This window comes from Leopardus geoffroyi, chromosome D4 (genome assembly GCF_018350155.1).
Source record: "Leopardus geoffroyi isolate Oge1 chromosome D4, O.geoffroyi_Oge1_pat1.0, whole genome shotgun sequence".
Taxonomy (NCBI): Eukaryota; Metazoa; Chordata; class Mammalia; order Carnivora; family Felidae; genus Leopardus; species Leopardus geoffroyi.
In genome coordinates, this window is record NC_059342.1 from 16,869,492 (window position 1) to 16,882,185 (window position 12,694).

The 12,694-nt window shown below is 39.2% G+C and overlaps 1 protein-coding gene across 2 annotated transcripts in view; it reads right to left on the reverse strand.

Annotated features, from left to right (window-relative positions):
- Window positions 1-12,694, reverse strand: part of LOC123593813 (transient receptor potential cation channel subfamily M member 6-like) — a 57,334-nt gene that overhangs the window by 13,491 nt on the left and 31,149 nt on the right. For both annotated transcript variants that reach the window (XM_045470336.1, XM_045470337.1), the window contains exons 4-6: window positions 9,088-9,265; window positions 5,750-5,963; window positions 2,201-2,325 (exon numbers count right to left, since the gene is read on the reverse strand). In XM_045470336.1, coding sequence (XP_045326292.1) covers window positions 2,201-2,325; window positions 5,750-5,963; window positions 9,088-9,265 — 517 coding nt within the window. The remainder of the gene's footprint in view (window positions 1-2,200; window positions 2,326-5,749; window positions 5,964-9,087; window positions 9,266-12,694) is intronic.

A 12,694-nucleotide genomic window follows, 5' to 3' on the forward strand; every position in this document is an offset into this window, starting at 1 on the left:
AACCCTACTATAACAGGCTAAATTTGCCAAATCCAAACTATGGGAAACTCTTTAGGACAAATGACCTAGTTTCTTTTTTTATTTTTAAGTTTATTTATTTATTTTGAGAGACAGAGCATGCATGGGAGGGGCAGAGACAGAGAGAGAGAGAGAAAGAGAGAGAGAGAGAGAGAGAGAGAGAGAGAGAGAGAGAGAGAGAGAGAATCCCAAGCAGGCTCCACACTTTCAGCACAGGGCCCAACTCAGGGCCTGATTTCACGAACTGTGAGATCATAACCTAAGATGAAGCCAAGAGTCGGATGCTTACCCGACTGAGCCACCCAGGTGTCCCGTGACCCAGTTTCTTTAACAAGCAAATTGCACCCCCCCCAAAAAAAAGAGATGGGGGGAAAATCCATAGATCAAAAACGACTGAAAATAAGTGACTCAGGAGACATATCAACCCATCACATTGTAGGGAACTTTTCTGGATGATGAAATCAAACAACTAAAAAATATGACACAATCAGAATGTTGAACGTGGACTGGCTAGTTGTTGATATTCAGAAATTAACTATTAATTTTTTTAGGTATGAAAATGGTAATGTGGTTATATATATTTTTAATTGTCCATATATTTTAGGATGCCTACTTTTTGGTACTTAGAAATACCAAATTATTGGTAAATTAATTGGTTAATTAGAAATACTGGTAAAATATTTACCAATGATGTTATTTCATATCTGGAATTTGCTTTAAAATATTGGAGTGGGGAATGGATAAGGAATAGATGAAACAAAACTGGCTCTGGGCTCATAACTGTTGAAGCTGGGAGATAGGGACATAGGAGTTCATTATTTTCACAACTCTACTCCTTAGTATGTTTGACATTTTCCAAAATGAAAGTTAAGATAAACCATATACATGTCTATATTAATTTACATAGAGAAGTAATTATGTTAAATAATTAAGCTAAATACCAGATTCATATCAGTGGGTTTCTGTTACTACTTTTTTTCATACAAACTCTTTCTTATTATGCATACGTACACATACATAGTAAAAATTCTGGAATGACACACCCCAAAATGTTAATAGTGGTTATCTTTCCTTTTCACATCTTTTGTAATACCTGAGACTTTTATCAGAAATATACACTACTCACAAACAGACTTAGACAAGTTCCTTCCCTTTAGAAAAACAGATGGGACCAAAGAACCAATACACAGGATAAAGCAGAGTAGTACAAGATAAGGAAAGAGCAGGTTCACGTCATGAATGTTATCACACGCACGCCTGTGCAAGAAACTCGGCTATTACTCTGAACCAGATAGGAGTCACTGAAGTGTTTTTCACAGAGAAGTGGCACGATCTGATTTGTATTTTGGAAGCATCATCCTGGCTACTGTGTTGAGATTAGATTGCAGTGAGAGACAAGGATGAGAGAAGGGAAAGCTATTACTACAGTCATCCAGGAGACAGGAAAGGGGGCTGCTCGGTAACAGTGGAGGTAACAGAAGAGTTCAGATTCTGGATATATTTCTATATTTAAGTAAAGCTAAAAAGGGGGGGTGGGTGCCTGGGTGGCGCATTCAGTTGAGTGTCTGACTTGATTTGAGCTCAGGTCATGATCCCAGGGTTCTGAGATCAAGCCCCGTTTCTGGCTCTGCGCTGAGCACAGAGCCTGCTTAAGATTCTCTCTGCCTTTCCCTCTGCCCCTCCCCTGCTCACATGCGCAGGCACTCTCTCTCTCTCTTTCTGTAGAAAGAAAGAAAGAGAGAGAGAGAGAGAGAGAGAGAAAGAAAGAGAAAGAAAGAAAGAAAGAAAGAAAGAAAGAAAGAAAGAAAGAAAGAAAGAGAGAGAGAAAAAAGAAAGAGAGAGAGAAAGAAAAGAAAGAAAGAAAAGAAAGAAAGAAAGAAAGAAAGAAAGAAAGAAAGAAAGAAAGAAAGAAAGAAAGAAAAAGAAAAAGTGAAGCTGAGGTAATTTACTGATGGATTAGGTTGAGTTGTGAGACAGAGATCATTCTAGGATTAGTCTAAGGCTTTTGGCTTGAACAAGTGTAAGGATGGGATCATTACTTTCTAAGATGGGGCAAGTAGGAAGACCAAAGTTGGTTTGAGGAATATTACATTTGAGATGGCGTTTAGATATTCAGGTGGTGCTAAGTTGGCAATTGGATACACGTTCATCCCCTTCTGTTGTGAATGGGTTGTCTACTCACATCTTTTCCAATAAGATCTCTCTGGTTCTCAATGACACCCCAAGGAGGGATTCCAACTGTCCAGATTTTTCTCAAGGACCGGAAGGAATGGGCTTTCAGGGCATCCCCAACATGTTTGGACACACCTATGAACAATCAGTTTAAAAGTCAAACTTTTATGCACAAATCATGCAAAACACTGTGACTGCAAGAAAGAGACAAATGGCAGATATATGCAAAAGAACATTCGAAGGGAAAGTTGTGGCGCAGTGGAATTAATTTCTGATATCTTGGCTTCCTCTACTCTCTCTTAACACCTCTTTCTCCTATCACTGACCTCTTTACCTGAATAATTCTCCTCTCCCTTTGGGTAAGTTTTGCTTACAACCTCAGTTCTTCCCCTATTTTTGATTGACCAGAAAGTCTTACGAGACCATCATGAATGTTCTAAATGTTTTTTTTTTTTTCTGTAACCTTCTCAACTGTCCCAGCAAAACATCCTGCAGATGTGTCCCTTGCTTCACTGAAGCAAATTAATTTAATAGCTTATATACATAAGTATGCCAGCACGAATGCATTCATACTTGCCCTTCTGGAATTAATAATAACAATAACTATAAGGGCCAACACTTACTGAACTCTTACAATGCACCAGGTACTTTTAAAGTGTTTTCCATGTATTCACACTTTAAGTAGAAACTTCAGTCTATTTTATAGGCAAGAATTGAATCATAAAGAAGTTAAATAATTTGCCCAAGGTTATAGAGCTGGTAATTTGTAGAGCTAGGATTCCCACCCAAAATATCGGACTTTTCTTTTTTAAACAGACTTTGTTTTTTAAAGCAGTTTTAGGTTCACAGCAAAATTGAGCCAGTGGTACAGATTTCCCATGTACCCCCCCACCCCTACACACCCACAACCCCTGACCACTATCAACATTGCCCATCAGAGTGGTACATTTGTACCACTGATGAACCTATACTGACACGTGATTATCACTCAAAGACCACAGTTTACATCAGGGATTGGTGCTGTAGATTCCATAGTTTGAACAAATACACAACGATATATTTCCATCATTATAGTATCAGACAGAACAGCGTCACTGCCCTAAAAATTGTCTGCATTCCACTTATTCATTCCCCCCGCCATAACCCCTTGCAACCACCGATCTTTATACTGTCTCCAGTTTTGCCTTTTGCAGAATGTCTTAAAGTGAGAATCACATGGTATGTAGCCTTTGACATTGACTTAATCTGCCTTTTAATTACAATGCTGTGCCACTTACTCTTCCTATATATATAGTTTTGACCCTATATGTGTCATTAGCACAGAAACAAACAAACACTCTACATATGTACACATCTGATGCACAGTACCTAACCATTTCTCCCTCTCTCTTTCTGGCATCTTCCCCTCCAACCTCTTTTACTTCTCCCAGAGTCATTTTCTAGAATCCAGGTTCTGGATGTATATCACCATCAACTGTGCAGTCAACTCTGCAGTAGGGTTTTGGATCCCATAGGTTTGGCATGGGTTATCAGCATTGTGGTGCTGCTGGTTGTATTTCCACATCCCACAGGTGGTTCTAGTACAGATTGTCTATTGAGACTCTCTGTAAAAGCCAGACCTGACTATATTATTTCCTATTCATTCTCCTGTTCAAATTCCTTTGAGAGCCCTCTGCTCTCAGCCCATCAGCATGGCATCTAGTATGGCTCCAGTCTCCCTGGTTGTCCCTGTCCTCTGCCACAAGGCATACCCAGCCTGTAGCCTTATCACCTCTTTCTGCATGTGCCTTAAACTCCAGCTGTGTGCCTGGCCCTGAACGGCCACCTCTGCCTAGGATGCTCCTTCCTACTCTTCCCTCAAGGTCAAAACCAAGTGCTATATCCTTGTCTATGCCTTCTCAGGTGCCCTCAGTTGGAACTGGAATGCGTCTTCCTCTTCCCTGTACTCCCAAATATATATATATTATATAATTTATATATAGCATAGTATATATACAAGGAGATTCTTGTAGCTTGTGGCCTTCAATTGAATGCCAAAATTCAATTAAATGTCAAAAATTCACGCCAGATAATGTTTAACTACAGTAGAAGCAGCTCAAGAATAGGCAGAAGCTGGAAGGAAACCTTCTCAAATTTGAATGTACGTAAGAATCATCTGAGGATATTGTCAAAATGGAGAGTGGCAGTCCTGCGGGTCTGGGGAGGTATCTGAGATCTGCGTTCCCAACAAGCTCCCTGGTGGTCCTGATGCTGCTCTTCATGGATCCTTCCCTGAGCAGTCAGGCCTTAAGGAGCTGTGGTTGAATTGGGGCCGACCCTGATTATTGCGTAAGAAAGCTCCAAGCGTGTCTCGTTTCTCAGTTCTTTTGTTCATCTGAACGAATTCAATAGTCTTCACATTATCACATTTGTGTTCCTTAACTGGCCCTAACCTGAAATGTTTTTAAAAAACAAACCAGGGGCGCCTGGGTGGCGCAGTCGGTTAAGCGTCCGACTTCAGCCAGGTCACGATCTCGCGGTCTGTGAGTTCGAGCCCCGCGTCGGGCTCTGGGCTGATGGCTCAGAGCCTGGAGCCTGCTTCCGATTCTGTGTCTCCCTCTCTCTCTGCCTCTCCCCCGTTCATGCTCTGTCTCTCTCTGTCCCAAAAATAAATAAACGTTGAAAAAAAAAAATTTTTTTAAAACAAACCAAAAAAGCAGTAAGTAAAATAAAGCACATGTTGTTAAAAAGGGAAACCACAGGCCCAAAATGGAATCACTTAGGCCAAGTTATCACACTGGGGCTTAGTACCTAACTGTAGTGCCAACCTCTCCCACCCTCGAAATGTAGTCTTAACCACTCAGTAAGAAAGTTTCTGATCAGCACCAATGAGGTAATCTGTCACAAGGACTCTCCCCCTCCCCTTCCCCGCCAAAGGAAGATGAGGTAATCTGCATGAAAGGACCCCCTCCCTTGCCCCCTGAGGTAAGGGGACCTAGCCTGCCACAGTCCTTTCTTTACTTTTGTTATTAACTTCCTTGCCCCACCCTCCTTCCTATAAAAACCTTCCACTTCATACATAGTCTCTGAGCAACTCGTTACTTGTGAAATGGGATGCTGCCCAATTCGTGAGTTGCTTAAGAAAGACAATTCGATCTTCAAATTTATGCAGTTGTATTTTTGTTGTCAAACTTGACCATGGGGAGTTTAGCTCTTGCCCATGGCTGCACACTACATACTTGCATGGATTCCGTGTCCTTTCAAACCTTACCATAGCCTCAAGTTCATGAAAAGACTATTTTGTTGAAGTTTACCCAAAGTTGTGGTAAAATAGCAGATGTTAACAATGGTGAAAACACATATTAGGAAAGGTCTATGATTCTTCTGGGGTTTTTTTTTGTTTTTGTTTTTGTTTTCCGGTCACTATGCTTTTTGTCTGACTCACGCTACCATATCCGCTGGGAGCACTGCAGAACACAGATTAGGTGCCATGCTGCCTGATTCAGTTAGAAAGAGGTATTTAAAAAAAAAAAAAAGAAAGAAGAAGAAGATGAAAAGAAAGAGAAACAGTGCACTTTACCAGTATTAATGCCTTCAGTTATTATCCATGCTCCTGTTGTCTCCGCAGCTTTGACCAAACCTTGGCTGAAGATCTCTTTAAGCTTAGACGGCATCCTGAAGTTCTGGATGCCCCCGTGGACAGAGATCACCAGTTTGGGCAGTTCCATCTTCCACTCTTTCAACATTAAATGTAACAGATGATCTGCCTTTGTATCATAAGATGTTCTAATATACTGGAAGATATGCATAGACACATGTACATAAAACAGTGAAAACTACATGCCGGGCAACAATAAGCACACAGCAGGGCGACTGGAATGGCCCAAACTTAAAAGGAAGTGTCTGGGATTTCTTTAAAAGTTCATCTTTGTACAATGTAAACATTTACTTTGAAAGGATCCCACACCCCGCTTTAAGTTCCTTCTGGGAATTACAAGTCACGGTAGGAAGGCTTCCTCTGGTTTTCAGGGTTGACCCACCAATGTCCTCTAGAAGATCTGGGATGAGGCAGAAATACTTCAAACTGGCAAAAACCACTACTCCAGGAAACCCATTTTAAAAAAAAGCATTTACACAGAGGTGAAATGGGGTTTTTCATACATGGTATGGCCTTTGATTTACTTGACTATTTCATAAGTTTGCATCATTTAAATTAAATTATGGTCTGGGAGCATGTACATTTAATTTATTGTCAATTTTATATTCTAAACATTTCCTTTATATATAATTATCTCTCTGAAAATGTCTTTTTCCAAAATAAATACTTTTCACAAAAGAATCACATCTTTGACTAGTCAGTGTAACCAAAAGAAGAGAGAATCTGAATCAGCAGGTAGGACCAGAATCATTTTGTGCTTTGCCTAAGATCATAGTGTATAACTGGTTCTCTTTTTCCGGCAGAAACAGCCACACACAGACTGTGAAAATCATATTGAGAGGGGTTTGCCATCCTCGAGCATAAGCCAGACAACAGCAAGAATAAGTCAGATTTATAGGAACGAGGGCACTAAGAAACCATGAATTAGAAAACTACACCAAAAAGAACCACAGGTGGAGATCTTCATCCATATGAAATAGAATTCTCACATTATCTTCCAGGATGTGATAGTGACTTAAAACAACTGTCCATTCATCTTCGAAATTCTTAAAACATAATCTCTTTATTAAAATGTTAGAATTTCTGAACATCGAGTTGGTACAGCTATCACAGAATGTAATAGAACCTAAGGATAATCAGGATTCAATTTACAGGTGAGGGAAATGAGTTGCCATGGCTTCTTACATATTCACATAGTAGGAAAAAATACAAGTTGACCTTTGTGAAATGGTTTGTGTTGCTCTGAAACATGAATAAAGGCAGAGGAGGCGGCTCTAATGTGGTTCACCTTTTCTCTACCTCAACTCTCCTGGGTGCCTCTCTCTTTCATCTAGAAGTCCTTTTAGTCCTAGCAGATATTTCTCCTAGAGATTTCAGATAAACAACCTTGATTAACTAAATTATCAGCACTGGAGTCTTTTCTTTCAAAGGCCAACCGAAGATGATGCCAAAGGTTAATGACTTACTTTCCCCCCCCCACCCCCTCCTTTATAACTAACTGGGCAGATTCTTACTGGCATAGATTCTTTTCAAATCCTCTGTGGAATGAGGTGGGCGGGATAAACTGGGAAAGGGAATGCAGTGGAGGGAGAAGAATAACCAGCTCTCACTGCTTTCCCGCCTCTTGCTGTAAACGTGAAGTGCAATTCTGGTATTAAATATGAAAGGTAGATTCTTCTCTTCTGAGAGATCACATAAAATGCATTCCAGGTACTTAGGATGTAATGAAGTCTAACGCTAAGCCTAAAATCTGTTAGTGATCAGGAGATCTGTTGAACCATATTTTCAGTTCTCCTAAATGTACCATACTCTCCCTTGGCCTTCCCACCAGCCCAGAGCGGTCTTACCCCTCTGCCTCACCAGATACCAAACACCTCACTCACCTTTCTGATATCAGCTTAGCTGTCCCTACTTCCAGATGGCTTCCTTCACACACACACACACACACACACACACACAGAAAAACAAGAGTTACCCTTTTCATTCTCTAGAAGAACCCTGTATTTCCATCCAGAGCATCCCTGCACCACCCCCCTCCCATGGAACAGATGCTCCCTGGGGCTTAGCAAAGTGGGAGCACCAATGAATATCTCCCAAATGGATGGAAAAAAATGAGTAAATCAAGGTGATTTGATTATGAATGAACATAAAAGCAAAAGGAGGTAGATTAAACTTAAGGGGACATTTATATAAGGGGTTCTATAAGAGTCAGCTTCCAGAAAGGATTGTAGAGGAGGATGAGTGCAGTTTTCCTACCAACTAAAGAAAACTTCAACATACAACACTAAACACAAGAGGATTAATAACTGGAAAAGTAGATTACTGTAAAACTCTATTATGAAACTTGATTGTGACTGCATCATTAAGAACTGTTGTTTCAAATTCATTCAACTGAAGGTCACACTCCAGGATACAGTTGATTCTAAGCTTTCCTGAGGTGGAAGCCCCTGCAGGTTCCCAAGGGAAATCTGCCTCTAATAAAACAGGTGATTAACAAGCACAAGGAAAAACACCTGAGAGATGCCTGACCTGTCAAAACTACGCAAATTACATGCAAACTCCATATTAGAACAGGAGAAAAACTGGCCTGGAAAGCCCAAGGACTATCATTCAGGGGGTACAGAGAAAAATTCCCCCACTTCCTCTCATGAGGACTTGGCAGGCATGAACAGCCCCAAGTTACCGGTAATTGCTATGGTCATGCTTCAGCTAAAGCCTGCTCTTTGGCAGGACTTTTCTCCATTCCTTAAAAACAGGGCAGTCCTTTCTCAAGCGCAATAAGCCATTCTCCTATGGGGAAGGCATAACCACGCTGAAAGAGGTCAAATAAAGACCTGGCCATACCACACCCTGGAAAGGTATAATGCCCTCAGACGTAAAGGAAAGAGAAGAGTCAGGTCATTTTTGGGAAGAGGTCAATACCATGGAACACTTTTGCAATAAAACCTGGTCATCTGATCATCTACACTTGGAGATACAATTGGGAGAAACATTTGGTGGTTACTTTCTGTTAAAAACTAGCAAAACGGGGTGCCCGGTGGCTGAGTCAGTTGAGCGTCTGACTTTGATTTTGGCTCAGGTCATGATCCCAGGGTCATGGGATCGAGCCCTATGTCAGGCTTCAGGCTAACTGTGCAGTCTGCTTAAGATTCTCTATCTCTCTCCCTCTGCCCCTCTCTCCCCTATTGTACTCTCTCTCTCTTAAACAACAACAACAACAACAACAACAAAGCTAGAAATAATGTGAGTTATTAGCTAACCTTGGAGTGGTGGGTATGCTCTCCGTCTTGAAAATTAATAGTGCCAAACGTATCTGTAGGGCTTTTCGTTGTGTGCTTTTCAACAGACCATTGCTCATTTTCATTACCATTGGCAGCTGAGATGGTCCAGGAATAATCTATCCCATGATGGTCTCCAATTAATCGCCCACAGTAACACCTTAAATATGGGATAAAAACCAGTTTCAGAATAGAAAACTACACAATATCAAAATAGAAAATAGATGTAATGTTTCTACATTTTTCTAGGTAATATATAGATGATACAAATGAACAATTTTTGAAATTCCACATTAATATTTTATATTAGATTTATATCACTAGATTGTCTTCTGAGTTTAGAAATACCCTCAGTGGTTCTCTCCCTTGGCTGCATATTAAAATCATTTGGGGAATGTTTTAAAAAAACACCAAAAGTCTTGTGCCCACCCATGTTCATTTAAGTATTCCAAATCATTATTCATAATCGCCAAGTGCCCACTGACAGATGAATAGCCAAACCAATGTGGCATATACATACAATGGAATATTACCTAGCCTTAAAAAGGGAAGAATCCTGGATATGCTTCAAAATGGTTAAACTTTGAGGATATTACGCTAAGTGAAATAAGCCAGTAGTAATACAACTGCTGTATGACTCCACTTATATGAGGTACGCAGAGTAGTCAAATCCACAGTGACAGAAAATAGAATGAATGGTGGCTGCCAGGGGCTGGGAGGAGTGGCCAATGGGGAATTATTGTTTAGTGGACACAGAGTTTCGTTTTACAAGATGAAAAAGTTCTGAAGATCTGTTGTACAACATAAATATACTTAACACTACTGAAATTGTTAGGATGGTAAAAAAAAAAAATCATATTGTATGCTTCAAATATGTGTAGTTTATGTTAATTATATCTCAACAAAGCTGTTAAGAAAAAAATGAGAGTGGAGGGGATAGCTAAATTGGCAAGGGGCATTAAGGAAGACACTTGTTGGGATGAGCACTGGGTGTCACACATAAGGGATGAATCACTGGACTCTACTCCTGAAGTCATTACTGCACTATACGCTAACTAACTTGGATGTAAATTAAAAAAAAAAAAAACAACGCTATCCTAAAAATTAAAAAAAAGAAAGAAATGAGGGGTGCCAGGGTGGCTCAGTCGGTTAAGTATCTGACTTGATTTTGGCTCAGGTCATGATCTCAGGGTTGTGAGATCGAGTCCCATGCCGGGCTCCTTTCTGGGAGTGGAGCTTGCTTAAGACTCTCTCTTTCTCTCCTTCTGCCCTTCCCCCATTTGCGTACGTGTGTGCTCTCTCTCAAAAAAAAAAAAAAAAAAGGGGCGCCTGGGTGGCGCAGTCGGTTAAGCGTCCGACTTCAGCCAGGTCACGATCTCGCGGCCCGTGAGTTCGAGCCCCGCGTCAGGCTCTGGACTGATGGCTCAGCCTGGAGCCTGTTGCCGATTCTGTGTCTCCCTCTCTCTCTGCCCCTCCCCCGTTCATGCTCTGTCTCTCTCTGTCCCAAAAATAAATAAATGTTGAAAAAAAAAATTTAAAAAAGAAAAAAAAAAAGAAAAAAAAAAACCTAAAAATCTCTAATATGCAATACTTAAGGAGAGTCAGAAGATGTCTTCACGTAAAACATAATATGCATATTGAAAGGAATATTAATCAATGCAAAAAAAGATTCAACCTCAGAGAAACATGTAAACATAGAGCTGCCACAAGAAAAGAGCCATGAATGAGCCTTGACTATAAATATAAATAATAAATTAATACTTGTAATATAAGGAAGGAAAAGTCAATAAATGTTCTTGCCAATAATTAGAAGGTGTGAAAACTATTTCAGATACATAACCATAATTTCTACAATGTAACAAAATAAACTAAGCAAATTAAAAGGTTAAATCTTTTTGAAACTAGAACTACATAAAAACTAACAAAATATAATAATAATCATATTGGTGAAAGGATGATAACCTTCTTGTGTTTCCCGAATTAGAAAACACCAGAAGGAAAATTTACAATTTGAGCACACAGAACTTGAAAACCTGAGGCAATGAAAAATCATATGTCTGCCGACCAAGAAAGTTATTTGCATCAAATGTGTCAGATCATATACCCATTGTACACAAAGAGGTTACTCAAATTTATAAGTGATTCTGGCTTTTCATGTGTGTGTGTGAAAAGCAACATAAAAATGTGTACAAGTTATAGGTCTCTGCTAAGCAAGAAAAGAGGATGATAAGGAGAAGTCAGAACAAGGAGTCAGAGGACCATTTTGGAGTTCTGCATGGAGGGGCTCTTGACTCAAAGGGTGGAGAAATACTCAAATGTATAAAATATACATAATAAGAATCTATCAAAGAGAAATGTATCACCTGGTCATCTTTTAGAACAAGGGTTAGTCTTCAAAATGAAAAAGGATTTTATTCATAAGCTGAATAATTTCACTGTGGCTTTTTCAAACCGGACATGAGTGAAGGCAAACCATCATTCACACCTGGAAAGATAAATCACTAACTTTTCATAGGACTATTCTTCAGTTTGAACCCACTTTGCTCTAAGTATTTTTCTAGTCTAACCCATTTGATTGGGTCAATGTAGTTTCATTCTAGTTTTTACCAGGTCATTAAATTATGGCAAGATGTTCTCATGGAAGAAACCAATTACCCCCAAATTTAAAAAAAAGCTTCCATAATCATCCTTTTAGTTAAAACTTTTAGAAGTCCTAAATTACATATCACTAACTAAAGACTTACCTTGAGAATCACCTTTGTAAAGGTGCTAAATGCCAATTCCTTTCCAAATTGCTTTTATACATTCTATAAAATACCCATCAAAATACTAAAAGAATTTTTCAGGGAATTTGACAAAGCAATTCTAACATTCATATGGATATGTAAATTGTTTAAAAGAGTAAAATGACTGAAAAAAAAAAAAAGAATAAAGCATAGCGGACTTGCCCTATCAGATATCAAGATATATTACAAAACTATAATAATGAAGCAGAGTGGCATTTACCAGGAACAGGAGAAGTAGGTCAATGACACTAAAATAAAATAAAATAAAATAAAATAAAATAAAATAAAATAAAATAAAATAAAATAAAATAAGATAAAATAGCTTAGAAACACAGCCATAGACATATGGGAATCTGTTATGTAACAGAGAAGATACCAGCAATGGCTAGGATAGACTGCTCAGTAACTGACATTGAGACATTTCATTCTCTTTATGAAAAAAATCAAACTAGGTCCTAGTTAGGTGCAAAAACTACAAGTTTCAACCATTTTTAATTTCTGGATAGTGTGAAGTAGATGTTTTCCCAGTATCATCCACATTAGTTATCTCTAAAGATTGTGAGGTTGGGAAAATATTGCCAGGGAGAGGTTCTGGAGAATAAAGTAGGAAACAGAAGGAGTAAATGAAGCCTTCCACTTCTTTTCAATATATTCTTGGGTTTTCCTTTCAATGTCAGCAAATTTGAAATAATTACTAAAAAGTAAAAATAATTTGAGGAAAGATAAAAGAGGTTAGCCAAATGGAAACTCTTCATCAGTGTTATGAACTGAACTGTGTCCCCCAAAATTCATAGGTTGAAGCC